This window comes from Polyodon spathula, chromosome 19 (assembly GCF_017654505.1).
Source record: "Polyodon spathula isolate WHYD16114869_AA chromosome 19, ASM1765450v1, whole genome shotgun sequence".
NCBI classification, from domain to species: domain Eukaryota; kingdom Metazoa; phylum Chordata; class Actinopteri; order Acipenseriformes; family Polyodontidae; genus Polyodon; species Polyodon spathula.
Genome location: NC_054552.1, coordinates 22,435,347 through 22,457,216, shown reverse-complemented (window position 1 = coordinate 22,457,216; position 21,870 = coordinate 22,435,347). Strand labels below are relative to the sequence as shown.

General features: G+C 39.3%; 1 protein-coding gene across 5 annotated transcripts in view; it reads right to left on the bottom strand.

Annotated features, from left to right (window-relative positions):
* The window catches only part of LOC121294917 (GRAM domain-containing protein 2A-like), a 43,626-nt gene that overhangs the window by 3,297 nt on the left and 18,459 nt on the right, over nt 1-21,870 (bottom strand). For 4 of the 5 annotated variants that reach the window (XM_041219112.1, XM_041219115.1, XM_041219114.1 and 1 more), the window contains 10 exons: nt 18,245-18,358; nt 9,380-9,437; nt 8,725-8,830; nt 8,086-8,189; nt 6,072-6,170; nt 5,191-5,262; nt 4,578-4,640; nt 4,201-4,372; nt 2,319-2,412; nt 62-169 (listed from right to left, as the gene is read on the bottom strand). In XM_041219112.1, coding sequence (XP_041075046.1) covers nt 62-169; nt 2,319-2,412; nt 4,201-4,372; nt 4,578-4,640; nt 5,191-5,262; nt 6,072-6,170; nt 8,086-8,189; nt 8,725-8,830; nt 9,380-9,437; nt 18,245-18,348 — 980 coding nt within the window. In that variant the 5' untranslated portion in view covers nt 18,349-18,358. The remainder of the gene's footprint in view (nt 1-61; nt 170-2,318; nt 2,413-4,200; nt 4,373-4,577; nt 4,641-5,190; nt 5,263-6,071; nt 6,171-8,085; nt 8,190-8,724; nt 8,831-9,379; nt 9,438-18,244; nt 18,359-21,870) is intronic. The other variant, XM_041219116.1, reaches the window with a different exon arrangement.

The window sequence follows — 21,870 nt, the reverse complement described above, 5'->3', positions numbered from 1 at the left end:
AAATACAAATAGATGTGCTTTTCATATTAGGCTACCACTGATTTCCTGCATGAATGCCTACCTCTCATTGGCTGGCAGGAGAGGATTTGTATTTAAAAAGGAGAGCTGATGCTCCAGACTGGAAACTCTGAACGCCAGGTAACAGGAAGAGCAGATCAGGAGAAAGATTCTGTGGGGAGAGACAGGGTCCCAGGCATTAATGCATTACCAGCACGAGACTGGCAACAGTGGCCCGTAAACAAGTTCCCTTTAACAAGCAGTAACAAAATATGGTTAAAGTTCAACGCCCTTATTACTTATTTTCTCATAACTCCTCATTTAATTTTGCATAGTTTTTATTTGTTTGAATGCATTGTAAGCAAAAATTCAAGATTGGTACCAATTTTCCTATTTTACCACTGCTTTAAAAAAAAAAAAAATTATAAAAAGGCACAGCAATTTCCTTCTAGACCAAGTTTGTCTGGAAGGAAAAGAACCATTTTCACTTCACTACTTGCCCGTACATCTACTTCATGAAGGGGGTCACCAGGCTTTTTTTTTTTTTTTATAGGAAAAAGTCATTTTCTAATTGTTCATGTAAAATTAAACATGCCCATCCCATGTTAAACACATATTCATACAAAAGGTAACAACTGTAGTGAACCACCTTAAACAAAATCTTTGATAACTACAAGACATCTCTACAACAATAAAAAGTCTGTGATGCATAGTGAAAGTGTATGGACAATAACAGAGAAATGTGATGACAGCATACAGCATGGTTAGCAAGCAAGTCTATTCAAAGTCGGGACGCCAGATGGCGATCTTGGCCTTGAAAGTAACGTTAGTTGGGGATTTCATACATAAACATATGCAGCTTTTAAACTAGTGTTACATTTCATACCAGACATCAAAATTGTGACTTAATGGGTAGCTCATTATGTTCGTTATTAACATGTATAATGTCAAATCAAATCTGTATGAGTACTGCTGAACACATTTTTCATGCCCAGTAATATAATTGATCTGATTCTGTTGCCACTTAAGTGGTGCTGTGAAAGCCCACAGGCATTTCCTCTAGTATCAGCAAGCATGAGATTTTTAAGTACCTGAAAAGATTTACAAATGAGAGGAGGCCAGTCAACCCATCTGTGCTTGTCTGGTTCCAAGTAGGTGACTGATCTCAAAACTGTGTCTAAGAATCCCAGTAATTATGCATCAACAGGATGACTAGGTAACCCATTCCACACCCTCACCACTCTTTAACTAGGTAACCCATTCCATCCCCTCACCACTCTGACTAGGTAACCCATTCCACCCCCTCACCACTCTGACTAGGTAACCCATTCCACACCCTCACCACTCTAACTAGGTAAACACTCCATACCCTCAACACTCTTTAACTAGGTAACCCATTCCACCCCCTCACCACTCCTTGACTAGGTAACCCATTCCATCTCCTCACCACTCTGACTAGGTAACCCATTCTACACCCTCACCACTCTTTAACTGGGTAACCCACACATACCCTCACCACTCTCTGACTAGGTAACCCATTCCATCCCCTCACCACTCTGACTAGGTAACCCATTCCATACCCTCAACACTTTTTAACAAGGTAACCCATTCCATCCCCTCACCACTCTTTGGCCCAACGATGGGTCTATCCTAATACACAAAAGCTGGATGATCAAAAACAATCAAAATGGTTTCCAATGAAGCCAGATGTTTGACACCTACAATGGAATTCATGAAAGCAGGGTGATTTTCCCCTGAAAATGAAGTCAAAATAGTTAACTTGATGGGTCCCTTCATTCATGTTGTGAAAGTGATTTCATTTTTTTAACTAATACATTGAAGGGTACATATATATGCAAATGTAAGGATCCTGAAGCTTGTATGATAAACTGGAGCTACAATTTCTCTACTGCTCTATGTGCAAGAATAAAGGCTGATTTGTATCTGAAAACCGTTTTAAAAAAACCCCCAAAAAAACAAAACAACCTCAGTCCCTTTCCTTTCTGGCTCACGAGCATGTTTTTAAAGATCAGTATATAGGAATACACAACAGTATTTTATTAGTCTTTCACTTACCAGTACATTTCATTTTGTAAACTTCAACAAGAATAAAAAGGCATACCATTTTTGTAAATAAAAGATGTAAGAAGTTGAAGTGGAATCTTTGCAAAAGGGAAGTTTGCACTCTGGTTCCAGGACTTGTCTATTAATTAAAAAAACTGGCATCAACTCAATGAGCTTTTGAAAACCGTGGCTGCCAGTTCATAAGTAGGGGAGCGTTTTACTCTTTTAAAAAGCAGAGCCCCAGCGCCGACACTCACAGCACAATGAAGAATTTGAGCAGCTGATACTCCATGTGTCCCAGTTCAGGTACAGGCTCCACCATCACAGTCTTCTCTGTCTCCAGGCTTCTTTCTAAAGAAATCAGACAGACAGGAACTGCTTTGAGAACTCAGAGCCACAGATGCATAACCTCCTGCTTGCAGATGAAACGCTTTCCCCTATTCAGAACTGAACAGCATGTTTTAAGGAATCGTTGCTACACACTCTCAAGTTCCAGCATGCAATAAAACGCGAGGGGCACCATTGGTTTTAATCTACACAGCCATCTTGGTATGTGCACTTATTATGTCGTGTGCCTCGTTAAAATATTATGAGCCATTTTAAATAACTATCCTGAAGCATTTCCATTAAAAGGAGCAAAACCAAATAACAGTGCTCCAATTACGAGACTCTCCATGAATAAACTTAGGATAGTAACCCATTGTGGATGAGAAGATTACACAGCAGGTCACACAGATTCTAGTGTAGCTATTTACCAGCATTGCATAGCTTTCCACTATCACAAGTCTAAGTTAGTAAATGATTAATACACTCAGTGACAAGGACTTAGTAGTTATTAATAATGCATCAGTGAAGGATGTTCCATTGTCTATGTCTAAGCAGGTGTTTATTGTGAAAGTGCTCGATACATGAAAGACTGATTCCTGTCCCATTAACCCTGCTGTCATTTGGTTAGAATGTTTTTTTAACCTTTTTAGTGCCTTTTGTCATTACTTTACTGTCTTTCTTACCAGTACAATAACAGTAAACATATTATGGTGCCTAAAAACAGATGTTCTCATCTTACTGTTCCACAATTTATTTTTAAACCAATGAGTTTTTTAAAAGGAACAATTGAATATATGCAAGACTTACAGTATCCAGTGCTGTGCTGAGTTTGGAACTGTATCTACAATCTATTTTAATCAAGATAAAAGTTCAAGTAATAGCAATGCAGTCCATGCATTTCAGGATAACACCTGAAGTGTTTTGAAGTATCCAAATGTTTGAATATTACATTTTCGGCTGTCAAATCCAGGGCAGTACTTCAGGGTTTACTGTAGATCTTAAAAGAACATTCTATTTGACTAGGTAGCAAAAAAAGGTTCAATTTTTCAAAATCTGTTTTTTTAGTAATACAGATACTCATGAAACTTTCAGAGAATGCTGCTAAACAGGCTGTGGCTGGGTACAGCCTGTCCCTGTGCATAATTTGTTTATTTAGTATTTGTGTGGTATTATTATTTAAATGTACTGTTTTGGGTTTGTTTCGTTGTGTAGCTTGGCAGAGATGATGTGTGCTTCTCGCCTCTATCAGACTGCCTCTCGTGAGAATGCGTGGTCGGCAGCTGATGATTTATTGACAAACTGGCAGCCGGCCAAGCATGAGAACCTGTGCAGGATGTGGTCGAGGTATAAACTAGGTAATTGATGGCCAGTTAATCACTCAATCATGTTATAAAAACCTGCAGCTTTTGCTGACCGGGGTGGGGTGTTCACAGGAGGAACGAGAAAAGCAAGAACTGAGAAAACAGTACCAATTGCTAGCTGTGTTCAAGTTGAACCAGCACGGTACTTGTTGTGTATCTGTCTGTCTGTTTTGGCCATCGTGCCGTTTTGTTTTGTTTTAAGTGTGTTTTTTTCAAACCTTTTATTTCATTTATTAAATAGGCACATCAGCGCCTCAGTTCTCTTCATGGTCTGACGTCACCACCAAGCTACCCGCAACACAGGCTTACAACAGTCTAAGGCTTCTTGAGAAACTATTTAAGTATTATTTAGATCAGTGTAATTCAGATACAAAACTGACAACCAGTTAAACGATAGCCAAACTTTGTTGTACAATGTTTTTAATGCAGTTTCACTGCAGCCCAAGAAGACCTTGCATGGTGCTGTTGCTCTGAAAGGAGGCGTCCACAGCGCTGAGGCTGCTGGTGGAGTTGCCCAGGATGTCGGGCAGAGAGGAGGTGATAGAGGCTGTTGAGGGTTTCCGCCTCCATTTCAGAACAGGGGGGAACTCGTCTGGAGGGAGGAACTCGTCGTGCGGAAGGAGCTGGGAAAGTGAAAATCACATTCTCATAAAATAACTGTGAGAGCACGCTGTAACGGTATTAGGCAGTCTTATCAATGCAAAGAATGAATTCAAACGTAATAATGTAACATTCTTAGTACACATTTTTTGTACAGTACATATTACAATCTAAACAGGGTCTGGTCCCAACTAGTCTGGATTAGCAAGAGTCTACAGAAACACTTACCAGGGATAAGTCACTTGGCTCCGCTGTGTACTGCTTAATGCTCAAAATCTTTTTCCCATTGACCTGCACAAGCAGAATGACATGCTGTTAAGGGCTGATTACAGGCAGAAAACAGAAAGCAAAAACACAAACGCACTGGCAAGTGCTTTCCACTTTTTCTTATATCTGGAATTTTTTTCAAAATTAAAAAATATATAAAAAAGCTCCCAAAGAATAATATTTTTTTTAAAACAGTGTTGACAGATGCAAATTAACCTTTTAATTCCCCAATGCAAAACTAGCACAGAAAAGTAATGGCAGGGTTCATTACAATATGCATTCATGACTGTGGGAATCAAAGATGCATGAAAGCCCACTTGTACAGACAAAGACTTGTAGAAACGTCCCGTCATAACATATCTCTGTGTGTGAAACCATGTTAAATCCCCTGGCTAAGACATTTGAATGGTTGATGGTTTACAATGTACTGTAAAATACAGAACAGCGCCCTCTAGTGGTTTCAAAAGAACATCACAGGTATGCTTAGTTGTCTGGATACTAAACAAGGGTTTATATTTTCTGATAAAAGGAGGGTTTTTTGTAAATCAAATTGTGCATCTCAGTTGTATGTTACCTGTAAATGTGTGCAGACCCGTCTCAACACATCGTAAACACTATCCCTGGACAGCAGAGACACAAACAAGTACTGCAAGACACAACAAGAACAAGAGTAAGGCATGTGGAGAATGAAATGAAGCCTTCCGGATCAGCAAAGTTTGACCTTTGCTGGTACCCCTTTTGCCTTAGGGCAGAACCCCAGGACACATTCTAATTGTCATACTCAGAGCCACAGAACACATTCTAATTGTCTTGGTTCTAGAGTTTACAGGTAAACTATTCCATGCATTTTGCATCCCATGTGTTTAGCGTAATAGAGTGCCTTGAATACCTTGACAGTGAATTCTGACTTGCTGACCTCAGTACATTGAGGTGGCAATTATAGCTTATACCCATGCATTATACACAGTCTTTGCGTTATACACAGTCATACACAGTCTTTGTAAAGGTACAGTGAAGCAGACACATCAAGAAGATATAGATCACAGATCACAGCTGTGTGTCAGAATGAGATCTAAATCAGTACTGGTCACAAAAGACAATACTAACTCATCTTTAAATGAAACAGATCTTATTATGGAAGAGGTAGGATAAACAGCACACCATTTATCATAGCAGTGTGTGTATGTGCAATCTTCTTAATCATCTCTGTTGTATTATATGTATTGTGTGGGTGTACAGATCACCATAATCTGTTGACAGAGGCCTATGCAAACAGTGATAGGCTTCCCTTTGCTATTGTACACACTTTTAAAGACCATCAGATACATTAAAGAGGTTCTGATGCACTGTTAGAAATGCTGGTTATAATGACTGTGGTACACAACGATCTAAAGCAGCAGCAATCCCTCTCCAATGTCAACAGTTACATTACAGTGTTTAAACAGTGCTATTTACCTTTTGATTGGATTCAGTGGTTATAGCGAGTCCGTTGGGGACCAGGCCTGCTGTTTTGTGCTTTTTTACCAGCAGTACTGACACCACCGGGATGGCAACCTGAAAGATAAAAGAGAAGAGAGTGCCGTCAGGTGTGTGATTCAGCCTCCCATTCAAACAGCAGCACAACGAGAGCTCTGCTACCAAGACAAGCTCACTGTGTGCGGTAAGACTCCAAAGAATAAACACCTGGCAATACAGCCCATTCAGTGCTGTAGAGCCTGCTCCTGTGTTTACAACAAGCACGTTACTTTACCTTTGCTGTATCATGTGTTTTAAGTATCGCAACAACATATTTTTTTTTAATATAGTCCGCATTTGTTTTGATATTTTTTATTCACATGCAACAACAATGCTGGAGCTCTGAATTAAATGAGTGGTGCATTCTGGGTACAGAAAAACAAGCTTTGTTGCAGGCTGACATGGACACACCTCAAATCTCATCATAGAAATTCTCTTTCTCCTGCCAAATGTTCCCAAGAAAAAAAGATGAGAAATGTATTCCCCAGGTGAATTATGACCCATTAATATTAAAACAAATAGGGGTCATATTGAAAAATATGGAGCTGCAATACTTAAAACACAGAATACAGCAAGGTAATGCATTTCTTGTAAACACCATAGGGTGTTCAGTACACAATGGTAAAAGCACAGCACAGTTAAAATATAGTTATAGAGGGACAGGTGACTGATGTAAATAGTAAGTGAATAGACTAGAGATTACCTGCTGGAAGAGAGCCAGGCAAACACAGAAAACACTTTTACCCAAACCAGCAGATTTAGCATCCGCCTGATTGAAAACTCAGAGGCCATTCAGTCCACCAATGCCCGTGGCTTGATAACACTAACCACTCTGTGTAATAAAGTGCCTCTTACCCTCTGTGCTATTTCTGTCTCCACCTGGTCCTGGTCTCTGTGCTGTGCTAAATCTATTGGCTAGGGTTCAATCAGGTCTCCCACAGTGTAACTCATAACTCATTCCTTTAAACCCCGAGATCAGTGCCGTTGCTCTTCGCAGCTCAGACTGCTGGAATCTGACACCTCAAATAAGGTAATGTTCTGCAAAGACTATTCACAAGTATGTTGATTTGCTTTTCTGTACTACTCTCCATCTGAATACAGACTTTGTTAACTGGGCTGGATCGTTAATAAAGGAAGTTTCAGCTGCAAGGTCACAGGTCTTGACAGATTACAACCCCCCCCCCCCCCCCCCCCCCAAAAAAAAAAAATTCTCATGCAGTCCTTTGGTCGGACTCTAAAGTTTGCAATGGGAGCGTGCGTGCCGTCTCACAAACAAACAAATTAAACCTACTCAGCTGTGCTTCAGCCTCAACAGAGTAAACAATAACGAAGGGACGTATTCATACCTAAAGTACAGTGCTTGAAAAAAGGGCTTCAGTAACAGCAGGTTGAGATTCCTTTCCACCCCAGGTTCACAGGTTGTTTACAGAACACATAACCACATGCCGAAACAGCCCGTGGTACAGGTCTGACCCTTACTCATGTATGGCTCCTGTAATTCAGAATCACTTTACATATCATTGTCTGTTTCAGTTATCACTTCCTAATAAAGCAGCTCTGTGGCTCTCAAACATAAAGTATGAGACCAGAGTGCAACCCTTAACCTACACTCCCTCAACACTCTGCCCTCAGTTGACGGAAGTACTACTACGACACTTGACCTATGTGGTTTGTATTGCTGATGTGTTTCAGGGGGGAACGTCAACGGTTACACACTGCTGTACTTGTAGATTAGACATACCTGAGGGTTTTATACAGAGAGCACAGGGTTGCTTTGAACTAGAGTTTTAATACAGAAAATGAGACGCAAAGTGAATCTTAAGAAGCAGCAGCAAGCAACAGTTGTGCCATTTAACAGCACATTGACAATGTCAGTCTCAATAGAAATGCTGACACAGGGCTTTAGAAGCACTGAATGCACGGGTGAGGCCAGACTGACCGGCAGCCAGGTTACCTTGATGTCTTTCCCAAAGAGGTTGGCGTGGAAACAGAGCCAGTTCTTGGAGATGTAGAGCCGACCTTGTAGAAGTATATCTCGAAGCAGAGCACAAGAATATACTAAATACAAAACATATGTGCACAGGGTCAGAATGCACGGATCACCCAGAACTCCAAAAAGTCAAAGTTTCCTACTAGGCTTTTATACAAGTTTACAGAGTGAGTTAATATCAGATAAGCAACACAGGACGAAAAGGCTGATCAGGCTTTCAATCATAACAATAAACACTCACAATGACAAAAACACCTCAGGAGATGTAGCTCCTGAGTTATTTAATGTAGTGGTTGTCAAACTGGGAGAAAGGCACTGCTGGGGGTCCATAAAGGTTGCCTAGGGGGTCTACAGTAAATTCTAGAAACTTCTCTTGTAAACCAGCAGAGATATTTAATGTACTGGATCTTTTTCATTTACTTTTACAGTGAGAGACGATACAGTACAATGCTGTATATACAGTACATACTTTCAAGATGTAATTCCAAGCTCTGCTACTTCTAATAGTTTTTTAATTTTTTTTTTAATTGATGACATTGCAGTAGTGGTGCAAACACTCAAAACAAGGTGGAAGAGGTTTGTTTAGTTAATGCTTTCACTTACCTTTCATCAACACCTCCTCCGCGGGGAGACACTGGAACAGCTTGTGGTACTGAGCGTTGTACTTGTTCAAGGTCTGCACGGGGACAGAAGACAACAGATCAGGTGTCTAAACAGCAAGAAAGGAAGGCGTTGGTCACAACAGCTTCTCTGTTTCATTCTTTGCCTGAAAGGACTAGACTATATACAATGGGAATGCTGCCTACAAGAGACGGCCAAAAATGAATAAATATACCCTCGGTGGTTCTTTTAAAGGTAAAAGTAGATAGTAAATCTTTTATTTTTGTATGCTGCTTGAAAGCAACATTCACAAATTATAGACCCTTATCCGCTGTGAGATAATATCACTAAATAATGGCCCTACAATACAGTTACTGTGTTGCCTTTTTTGCAAGCTCTCAGTATATACAGGTATCCAGTGTATCTATTGCTACTTTCTTTGCATTTCATCATGTGAAACCTATCTCCTTTAAAACCATACAAGCACAGGCAAGAAGTCAAGCATTGACGTGTCATGCACAATACATTTTCATAACCACACAAAATCACTGCAACATTTAACCTATGATCAGGTTAAATATACAGGGTAGTTAAGCAACTTCAAAAATGTAATTTAGTGGTAAACAGTACTATATTTGAAGTGTGGTATATGACTCACTGATCCTCTGTAACATTTTTTCCCATTTTCACACGGTGTAGGACCAGCCACACGCACCCTGAAACACACAAGCAATAATATGCATTAGATATCATTCAATCACTGTGCCTGATTCACCAATATGTCTATACATACATCATGTCATAAGTGCATAGAAAACAATGAACTGAAAACAATAAGCACATTTACAACGTGAGACTGTTTGTGATGAATCTGCAGCTTAACATTTTTGATTAATACTACTAAAGTGTTACATTGGTTTCATGAGGGCTTTTAATAATGCTTATTAATAATAATAATTAACTACTTTACATGAACAGTACTTTTTTATTACATCTTACAGCACAGTTTTGTTTTAACTGCAATTAATTTACCCATCACTGTGCTCTAACTGAGTGCCACATGTGCGCTTGTCATTAGCTCCTCTCAAGCAGACTCTACAAATTGCATCCAACTATGTGGTGGTTTTCTAAAAACTCTTCCACTTGTTGTGATCAGAGCTGGATTTTAACCCATGCCTCCAGTTTTGAAAAAGGAGTTGCCGGTCTTCACTGGGGATTCCAAAGGGCGCACTGTATTTGCTCTGGCACTCCTGTAGGTATGGGAGAGCGGACACCTGCAGGACTAGCCTTTATCCTCCAGAGGCTCTTGAGTTCCTGGGTGTAAAAGAGGAAGCTGGCTTGGTTGTGGGATCAGAGGAAGCCCACTGAACCTTTGGATCGCCTGAGCTGTGTGGGGAATTGCAGGACTTTCCAAACTGGGGAGAAAATCTGGGGTAAAATAACACTAAATTAAAAAACTAAATAAAAAAAATAATATAATAGCTCTCATCCCTTCCGTGCACCAGCAGAACGATCATACCTGAAAATTTGCTATGCAAATTAATTTTTACATAGCAAAGCGATGAATGCTAACAGCTGAGATCAATATTTTTGCTCCAGCTATAGAACAACCAACACTGGATTGTGCTGCTGGCCAAACCATTATTATAACCCACATAGTGGTTCCCAACCTTTTTCAATGCAGGGACCTCCTTGGTGTTTGGAGTTTTCCCACGGACCACCTGTCAAGCATTTCTCACAACAGCATTTTGAAACTATTTGTATATGTATAAATACATGTAGAAAGTAAAGGCTTTACATAACGTACCTAATTTAATGAGATTCCTGGGCTTGAGTCTTCGCTACTAGGTCTGCAAGGAATGTTGTCATTTTCTCAATGAAAGTTGCTGATGTTCCTGTTTCTTTTGTTTAAAATTATTTATTTTTCCACATTCTGAATGCTTTGTAGGTAAATGGTGTCTCAATTTTGAAGGTTTGTTTTGTCTGACAAAACCTGACCAATAATGCACTGGGGTTTGGGTCGTCCTCGGATCCAGAAAATGAAAATACGTGCTGCTCCCCAAAACCGCTACCTTGTGTAGCTAATTAATATATCCATTTCTAATGCAACTTACTGCACTCACCGCCTCACAAACTTCACTCGATGTACAGATAAAAAACACTGGAAGCAATCCGGAAAATTAATTGACTGGAGAGTTTCTTAACACTTCTGGTGAGCTGTGATGTCTAAATTAAACAAGACTGGTGGCACAGTCGACAGGATTTATAACATTACGGTTAAATATGGCAGTGTCAAGAACAAACTGTACAGTCTTTTCAGAAGTAGTGTTAATAGAATTTCCTTTTGGCATATAGTCTTGTGAGCTATTAAACCTGGCTGAATAAACCAGTATAATAACATGGAGCTGAAATCGATCATTCACACTACAGTAAAGTTCACAAGTCAAGCGACAAATATAGCCTCTTTTTTTCACATTAACTTCTGTTACTTTATGCAGCTAACCTCTCCAAACGCGTACTGAAATAATGGTATATTCCTATACCCCTGGCAACACTGTAGCACATATTGTTGTTTGCTTGTTTTTTTGTTTTGTTTTGTTTTTATGTAGTTATTCATGTTAGGAATATTCAGTAGTACGGCTTTTATGCCAAGTGAAAGGGCTGGGACAACCAGATTACCTTTTTTTTATTCCTGAAGTTCAGCAGAATAAGCACAGGTTAGAAAGCAGTGCATTTACGGCAATGCTAGATGGAGATTTGTTTTTTAAATAACGCTGGACAAGACAAATGTGCCTTCATAATGTGCAAGTTATTTAGTTAGTATTTGTTTCACATGAGAAAGCTGTTTCAGTTAATGGCTGCTTTGAAGGCAATATGTGGTATTGCATCAAATTAATTTATAAACACACCCGTAATAAAAGAAAGCAGATAAAGGGGACTATGCATACTACATACATATCTTATCATTATTATATATCACGTGGTTAAAGCTGTGTGTTAGTTTCAAGCCCCCTATGCGCCCTGCCAACATTGTTTTCCAATGTGTTGTTTTCCCCCTCTTGAATCTCCTAGGGATTATTGATACAGTATTTTCCGACACGCTGGATTCTCATGGGAGAATGAGGATTGTTGACACATGTCAACGGTGCTAAAGTGTTCCCAGCACCACTGCTCATGTCATAATGTAGTGTTTACTCCAGAAAGAAGGCTCCCACAGCGTAGCTCCCACAGGGTAGTGCTGCGTGCGCAACTCATAATTTACTTAGTGCTTCATTCACCCGCAACACCCCTACCACGTGACCATAATACCCCACGAACCTTAGGTTTAGGGTTAGGTTATTGTTATGAAATAAACTTCATTTTAGTACCTAAATTTATCACCCTTTTCATGTGATCAGCCTGTAGCATATAATGATGACGTCTAATACGAGCTGTGCATGCAGTACTACCCTGTGTCAGCTATTCTGTGGGGGCCTTCGTTCTGCAGCAATACCCCTCTCGTTTATTCTGCAGTGTGCTCTGAACAGCTGTATCAGAGAAAACATCAAGTAGTACCTGGGGCTCGCTCTGCCCCTTAGGAAACAACAACTGGGCAGCCTATGGGATACTTATCAGCTAGGATTTCTGAATAAGTGATTACCTGATTATATCCTATTATGTCTGATTTGCATAATTCTCTACTGATGCTTCTGCTTAGATCTGTATGTGTGTGAGCTGCAACGCACATACTATATGATATATTTTATTGTTGGACGTTTTGATGCTTGTTTCTATGAAAGCTTGCCAGGCTTATAACATCTGAATGTCTTGTTGGGTTCACTTGAAATTGTGCAGCTTCATAAATGCAGCTAGAAGGCCACACAGGCAGTTACTGCTATATACTGTATACGACGGTCCCACAAAACAACCCCAAAACCACTACAGTAAACAGATCTTTGAGTATAGGCATTTGGAAATACGCAGTGGTGTGATTTGTTGTGTTAGGCAAAAACCCTTCTAGTTGTTTACTACGCTTCCTCACAAAAGAGGTTTTTCAAACACTGGGCCTGTTTATGAAAAGCTGAATTTCTGAATGGAAGTGGTTCTAGAATTGACCACTACAGGTTTGCAACTGTTATTCTTGTAACCGTGGAAACTGAGTCAGTAAATTACAGTTGCGCACAGAAAAGGTTTGAAAAGCAGAAACATCAGTAGAGAATGTTAGAGAAAGCATAAAACAGGATATCAAACAACTAAGAAACTCATTATTATTATGAAAACAAACATTACCTTCAGGGCACAGTGAAGTGTCTAAACATTAAAGAGATATGTAGACGGTACTGTTTTTAACGTATGATAAATAAGAGAATGTGGTCACTTAAGTCATCTTATATGCTCACACGTGCCGCTGTTGTAACCCTATTGCCCAATTGTGACAGGATGACAGAGGGCTGAGGCTCAGAGACAATGTAAAGTCAAAAATAAAGTTCTTTATTAAACAAAAATAATCAAATAAATAGGCACAAGGGCCAACAGAAAAGAGGTTCAAACAGAAATAATAAGTGAACTTACAAAGTAAATGGTCAGGTTCCAAGTCTTTTAAACAAGACACACCTTTCTTTCAACACAAACAAAACTCCCAAACAGAAAACACCCCTCAGCCAGGGCCTCTCCCCTGGCTTTTATCCCCTCTGGCTGGAGCCCAATTAATCAATAATTACTAATCATTCAATTAGAGCTCCAGCCACATTCTCACATGTTTTCCTGGCAGGGAGGAGTTTAACCCCCCCCACCCCTGCCAGTTCCAAACACATTCATATACACGGGGCAGTTCCCCGTCACACCAATGTATCCAGATGCAACGCTGAGAGTACTGTGTGAATTCCCATGACAACTGTGCAAGCAGGCAGAAGCATGTAGCTCCCCAGTGTTTGTGAGTTTAGCTTCCTACTGGGTGACATACAGAACGTCTCACATGTTTATTCCAAATCCAGCCTGAGCCTCTGAGGTTTATGAAGGCTGTCCCCTAATCTCAGAGTGATTGCAATTAATTTCCACACACATTATGCACACGTTTTACGCAACCTTTTGTAAGCTTCAGTCAGTCCTGTTATGTAATTTAACTGAGGTACAGGGCTTCAGCCAATCAGAAGACAGCTGTATGTGTTGGTCTATTTAAAATGTGTTGGTCACTTAATAAAAGTTTTTTTTTGTTTTTGAGAAGGTTATTTTCTTAGCGGGACAATAAATACACAGCAGTTTACAACTAATATGCACATAAATAGATTTTTAAGGGTTAAAATGTTATGTTTTTAGTGGACCAAGAGTCTAGTTGTGAATTAAGGATATTAGAATCTCAGGGTACATTCATTGTAATGAAACTCAGTCTGGACATGCAAGCTATTACCAGTATAAAACCAGAGGGGAATATGAAGGTATATTTTATGGCGATTCATTTTTCCTGTTTACGAAAAATGAATCGCCATAAAATATACCTTCATATTACATTGACTGTATACAATAGAAAGTAATCTACTGTAACAGACTTCTGCTATTTCATGTAATTCCAGAAGAACACTGGAACACACTCAAAGAAAATGACAAGCTGTCATTCAAGTTTTTTTTCAATCATTATCACAGTTGTACAGTTCAAACAGTACATTCCAAGCCATTGTTGTGAAGAAAAAATAAAATAGAATAGAAAAAAAAAATAGCTTTATATTGTTAAACACAGACAAAGCAAACGCCTTGCATGTCAAATCACACCTACATGTGCTCACAAAGGATTACTGTAAATAGCCAGCTTGTTATTGCCAGTATAAAAACTGGAGAGGAATATGAAAGGTTATATCATCATTTTGAAGTCACATACCGTAAATGTTTTCAGATCAAACCAACAAGGCATTCAGAAGTTAAAAACCTCACAAACTAACAACATGAAAACATTTATGAAAACGCCAGTGACAAATAATAAACCAGAAAGCTACTCGCATGGTTTCAGAACATTTCAATGCATCGTAGGGATGGAAATAAGACTCCCACTGCATAGCAGTTTGATCCATTCCTGTTTCTGCTATATGTTTCATCAGACACACCTAAGTTTGTTACTTATACACTGGGGCTAACCAAGCTTGTAGTAAAACCGGGAATGGGTCAAACTGCTATTTTCATTCCTGCATGTTACTTTGCTGTAAGTGTTATCTCCACACCAGCTCCCTTTGCGGCCCTCCTCCTCATCCAAAATGCTCACAAGCAGATACTTAACACAAGGAGACAGGGTGAGCTCTAAATATGAACAAAATGTTAAGTCTTAGTAAACTCAACTCGCGGCACCTGTGATGTGCACTGCAAAGCTGAAAATGATCTATTAGGAATTGTACACTTGCTTGATCACTGACCAAGAGTAGAGCGGCCAGGACTACAATGACAAGGAGCAGAAGAGCTTTGTGTAACTAATGCCCTTGTTAAAGTTTCTAATACCCTTTCCTTAATGCAGGAATACTTAATTGCTACTGCCCAGAAAGTACCCAACTTCCCTCAATGTCTGTTTATTTGACTCTCAGTCCTTTGTGAAGGAAGTCTTAAGAGGGCGTGCTGGAGACACAGAAACTGTTCTCACTCCAAACATAACAAGTGGCTAAAAAAACAAATCCATCATCCGATATTCACAATGCCCTTTATAAAATCATTTCCCTTTGGACCTTTGTCCTGAGGAAGGAAGGAGTGTTGCTGGCTTTACAATAAAGGGCAGAATTAAAAAAATAAAAAAAAGTATTATGTACAGAACTTACAATGGAATCTAATGTACCAGACACTCAGACATAGTATATCATTGTATGCAAATGCATGGAGGAGATTCCTGATTGCACTGCTAGCAGACAAAGTGATGAAAAATAGAAAGACCAGGCAACATGCTGACTGCTCTGCAGGTGCGAGACAGAACCTCGATCCTGACCTGAACACCTCCTACCATCGAAGCCTGGGCCTTTCTCCAGCACAGACTGACAACTGTGGTGAATTGTGTGGCAGGTTTAAAAAAAAAAAAAAAAAAAAAAAAAAAAAAAAGCATATCAAATCTTAAATGTTTGAATGAAATAAAGCAGAGAAAAAATTGCAAATGAGTTTATTCACGGTATCTCTTCACTTCCAACTCCCACGTGACAATGAGCAGCCTTTAAGAAACCGCTGTTTCATTCTCGGAAACACTGCAGCTTTATTGGGTATGCCTGGAATTCAACACTGTTTTTCTTGTAAAAAACTCATTACTTCAAAGTAAGTGCAGTCCGGTTTCATCGTTGTAGTGGATTAGACATAAAACTAGAGATATAGCAATTCATTGATTATTGATCGCCATGGATTTTATTTTCTGACCCTTAATTTAAAATGAATTGATTTATTTATCACTCTGGGGCCCTATTCAGAGACTCCCGGACATATTTCAGTATTGTTACCTTTAATGTTTAAATTGTCAAAGTTCTGCAGGGTTTGAAACTCGCACTATCCCTCACCCAATCCCCGGCTTCAGAACTAAAAATCCAGGAGTATAATTGATGTGTTGCTCCCCAATATCTTCATGAACAACTCCAATTAGTAAGAACATATTTATCAGGGGCCTGATTGTTCAAACTCCTGGCACCCAGTCATTTCATTAATATACCTAAACAGGGTAATTCTGAAACCCAGTGTGAGTTCCAAGCCCTGGTTCTGCAGCAAAATCAAGCACTGCTTCTGGGAATGTCAAGGAGACTGGCAGAGAGCCTGGAGGATACAGCAATGCCATCAATACGTTCAGATACAGGATAGCTTGCACAGGGATGTGTGCTAGATATGTGACTCTGAAAACTGGCAGGCACCTGAACATTCTAAATGTAACAAAAAGTTTTCAAAGAGAAGCGTCTGATCTTATAATATTCTTCACCAGATGAAACAGAATACATAGTCAGATAACCATAACTCTGTAATGATAGCACATACTTGTTTTTGTTTTGAAGTGCATGTGCGATGCATCAGGGTTAGTAATAAACTCAAGCTACACTGTGTCTAAGCCCTATTATTTACATCTGCACAAGAGCATGGCACGCAAAGCAGGTCATTCTTGCTGCTATGGCATGCAGGTGCATGCAAAGACATTCTCAATGCAGGTAGTGCAGCTTGGTCAAGATAGCAACCAATTAGTGGGGCATGTGCAGCATTTAAAAACTGCAATAACAGTTTTTATACAGCTCAAATTGTACTTGCTTCCAAATGCATCATTTGAGAAAATCTCAAGACCACTAATCCGTCCTATTTCCAGGAAAAACCCTAACAGAAGATAAAGTATCTGTCTAAATCAAAAATACTTTCTTTGTTGTATGAATAAAACAGTACCCTGGCAAAATCTGAAAAACCCAAAAACTGATTTCTAGGCTGTTGTGTTATTTTGTATTGTTGTTGCATTCTGTTGCAAAGGTCTGCCCTACAACTAGTTGTCTCTTTCTCAGGGATAGCACTGAAGATGAAGCCTGTGGAAAAGTGCTCGCCCCCTTTATTATGTATGTATGATTTTTATTTGTGTTGTATTATTATAATCATTATTATTGTTATTATTATTATTGTTGTATTTCTGTGCGGACACACGAAAGCCATCAGACGTTATTGTTTGTTGTTTGAGACCGGTGAAAAACCCGGTCTCATAAAGTGTAGCTGGCGGGGATGGGGTTGAATCCCCATCCCAATAAAGCCTGCGGGAATGTGGCTGGAGCCTTAATAAGGTAATTGTTTAATAGGTAATTAAGGCTCCAGCCACAGTATAAAAGACCCACTCCCGGCTCAAAGCAGACAAGAATTGCGAGAGAGTTAAGGAGAGAAAGAGCGAATGCTACCAACCAGCGAACAAGATACTCATTGTTTAAAAGAATTATAACTGATAGTGTTCATTTTGGTTCGGTCAGCGTGCCCTTTATTTTGTGTTTTGTTCAAACTGTTTGTTTATTTTTGTTTAATAAAAAGCTGAGTGCTCTTGCGTTCAATTTACGTTCATTGTTATTGTTTTATTTCCTGGTCTGACGCCACCACCCACACACACCACTCTAGCCATCCATGACACGCCTCACTAAGCAATCTTCTGTGATTCACATAGTAAACAAGCATGTCACAGACTTATATGCTCCTGGCTCTTGCTCTGAAAGCAAAATCTTCAAGGTGTCAATTAGTGGCATGTAGAGCACATGCTAGAGAAACAGGCACATGCACTTACATATATAACCTGGCAATAGGTTGTGGTATGGTCAGATCAATTGTGATCATAATTCAATAAACGCCGGTTTACTGTATGTAAAATCCTAGTGTGACATACAGACAGAAAAACAGGGGGCCATATACCCCAAGATTATGATAAACTGGGTGACTTGTGTTCAACAAGGTCCTTCGCGAGTTTAATCTCACATTGGACAAGTGGTTCACTAATATATGCAATACCTAAATGAAATACAGAAAAACAGTCAGCTTCCATATTCCGCATGACTGGGATGCATCCCTGTCACGGGGTAATGAACCAAGACATTACCGGCAGTGCAGCGAGCTCTGGCGCTCTTCCTCCTTGGGGCTTTCTGTCTGGTCTGCAGTGGAGAGGAGGCTGAGGCCCTCACTGGGATCCTGGCTGTCAGCCATTACCTTAAACCTTAAAGAAAAAAAACAAAAAAACTTCAGTAACAGCAGAAGAGCGGTGCCCCTTTGGGATGCAGTATATTGTTTATAGTACAGGGACAGAAATATAATCACAGTAACAATAACGACATGACCAAAACAAATGCAATGGAAAAACGTCCAGTATGTAAAAACACTGGCATACGTTGTCTAGCTGTGGTTTCCTTTAAGGATTGGTGTTAACTGCTCGGCGTTTAAGCTTTGTAAAAGTTAGCCAGTTTTCTAGTTAGCCGTTTTTGCACACAATAGCACACAATTATTTCAGCTTAGATGCTGTACTTTATAGTATTTGCCAAATATGCAGATCAACTAAACCCTTACAAGGGGTAAACATCAGCAGGGGTTACAGATGCTTGATAAGCTGCAGGAATTACTTCTGATATTTAGATACGTTTTGTCTCAAATGTTGGTACAGTGAAGTGATCTAATGATGAGAGCATCTCAGTCGTCTCTACACATTTCCATTGAGAAGTAAGCAATGTTGGTTACAATCCTTATTCCCATCCCATTTCCAGACAGCTGACTGCAGATGATCAGATCAGTCACTTTTAAGGCTTCTCAGACATTCAATTCTAAACAAAAAAGGGAACCAGTATAGATGAGGATTGATGGACATCCTATAGTTTTTGCACATGTTCTTCCTACAATGAAACCAGAGTCATACATTTCCAACAAGTATGCCAGTAACATACATCCCTACCACAATTGTAAATTCAAAATTAGGGAATGATGAAAACGTTGATGACCAGACCAACAGTACAGAACAGTGCACAATAAGAAAGGAAAAGAAACCAGGTGTCAGAATGATGGTGAAACATATTCAAATGACTGATTTACAGTATGTGGAATAACTTCTTCTGTTTTCAAGATGCAAACCTATACATCACTGCAATCTGACGCTTCCCATAGCATATCCTAAATAATGTCAAGACCAAGTTTCATCACAATTCGATAAGCCGTTTTCCTGGTATATGCAAACATGTGGACATGTAACACCCTAACTTATTTGAAATAAAGTTTCAATCACAATTGAAGGGGTTTTGCTGATGTATAGAAATGTAAAGTGTGAGATACGGTTGATACGTACAGCCATAAATTCTAGATAAATCCGCAACCAGATGTTTTCCTCTACAGGTTATTTATATACTCCCCTTATTGACCTCATTAAATACAATCAAAACACTGAAAAGAGGCCTGTGTTAAAGCTGCTTACAAGATTTTAGGACAGCCTTATTTACATCCGCCACAGTTGAAATGATTTAGCCCATAATGCCAAGGCTGAACGCTGTTTATTAGGCTGCAAAAACACACACACAGATACAAACATAAATAACACAGGCACGCAAATGTACACAAAACACACACACAAGTGACAGCGCCAGTAAACACACATGAGAACTGCAAGCTCTTGGTATGTCACACTAGCAAAATTCTGTATAGAACGACAGAATGTCTGGGAGGAAGTAATAACGGCTGATTGGTCCAGCAAGGCTCACCCCTAGAGGATCTCCTATACTAGTGAATAATGTAACTGTTCTCTCAGAATCCACATTATTAGTCAAAGTAATTGATTAAACAAAAGATAAGGAGTAGACGCCTGATCCCTTCAAGCAACAAGCGTACAGTAAAAGTCTTACTACTGGCAGTGACAGCTCCTGGCTCTCACTCTTAAAGAAAAATCTTCAAGGTGCCAATGAGTGGCATGTAGACCATATACTAGAGAAGCAGACACACGCACACGCGCACTCACACACAGTGTTCTGTGGCTGTCAGTTTCTGTTCTAAAGGTTAACAAACATCTTTCAGACCTTCAGCTGTGCAGGGATTTATCCTCACAACTATTAGACAACATCCACAAGTCACAAGACAGCTACAGATCCAGCTGGTTATTTTATTTACGTACAGTATCTGCATTCAAAAATAGCTGTCGAGCAAAGGCACAATACAAACTGCCATACAAGCGTATACAGTATCCTTAAAGGTGCAGTACACAATATGGTTTAAAAATAGTTTTCATGTATTTCAGAAATGAAGTACCTTATAAACAATGGATACAAACGTGTAGGTATTTCTTGTAATCAGTATGGAAAGAAGGAGACCTCCTTTTTCATTTGTTCACATTTTTGTTTGGCTACAACAGCCCTCACAGAGGATGCTCTTAACCTTATGCTGCTCAGGTTTCGCTCCCTAAGTAGCAAGACAGCTTATAAACAAACTGGAAAGTCGGCTGTAATTCATTGTTTCAGACCATGTTGTGCTGTGCTTTGTACAATGCTACATTTTGCCATCAACAACATCTCAAATGTGGAACTTCAAAATGATAAATTAAACATTTAATAAGAATTATTGTCTTTAGCTTCGCTAATGCAAACTGTAGCACTAGATACAACATTCATCTGTACTGTAGTACCAAAAATTCTAATTGTTTTCATAGTCAACTGTGAAGAATATCCCCAGAAAAAAAGGATACAGTGGAAGTGTACGAATTGTGTTACACTTTCAGCTATAATTTGAGAACCCGCCAATGTAACTTCAGTAGAGCATTCCTTAGCACAAGTTACCGGGGGTTTCACAATGTTCTGGGTAATGAAGGCCAGATCTTCAGAACTACTCATCTAAAATGTATTAAACTGACTCCCTGAGTTATAATGCTTGATTTTGATTAAAGTATGCAGGGCCATGGATCTAAAATTATTTAATATAAGACATAAGACATGTATACTTATTTAAATGTATACAGACTATGTAATAACAGCTCTGAACAGAACACAGCAAGTCCCAATTAAGGTTTCAATGAAAGCCTGAAACCATAACGCATTGCATAAAACACAGCTACAGAATGTGTATCACCTGCATTTGGGTTAATCCTGCTGTAGGTGTAAAGGCATCTTAATCAAATCTATATACATGTTTAGCTTTTTTGCAATGCTTTTTTAAATAAAAAATGTGCATTACCCATAACAGAAATAAAGAAACATGTTTTAAGAAATGTATGTTCCTTGTTGTACAATAAAAAAATACAGTTCAATAGGTTGTTTTTTTAGCAAAATCTATACAAGAGACACGTCTGATATAACATGTGCTTTTATGAAAACTGCAGTCGAGCCCTGCATAGCGAATACAGCTGCATGGCAGGCAGGATTAGCTATATTGGCTAGAAGCACTTTAAAACTCCTATTTGTTCCCAATAAGTCAAAAAGCACAGAATACTGAGCTACAGAAGAATGTACTAATTGTATTGCATGGAAAACCCAACATGATTTAATGAGCTTCTGAGAACTGATGGGATCAGAATGAAAACAGCAGTGATTCAGAGGACACATTATCTAGCCAAATCAGTAATCTCCCATCAAAGAATCAAACATCAAGGTATCTTTATCAGACAAACGCAGGGCTAGAACAATGCACTAATGTAACAATATGACACATATGACGATATAATATGTAACACTCTTGATAGGCTACTTACAAGGTACATATTAAATG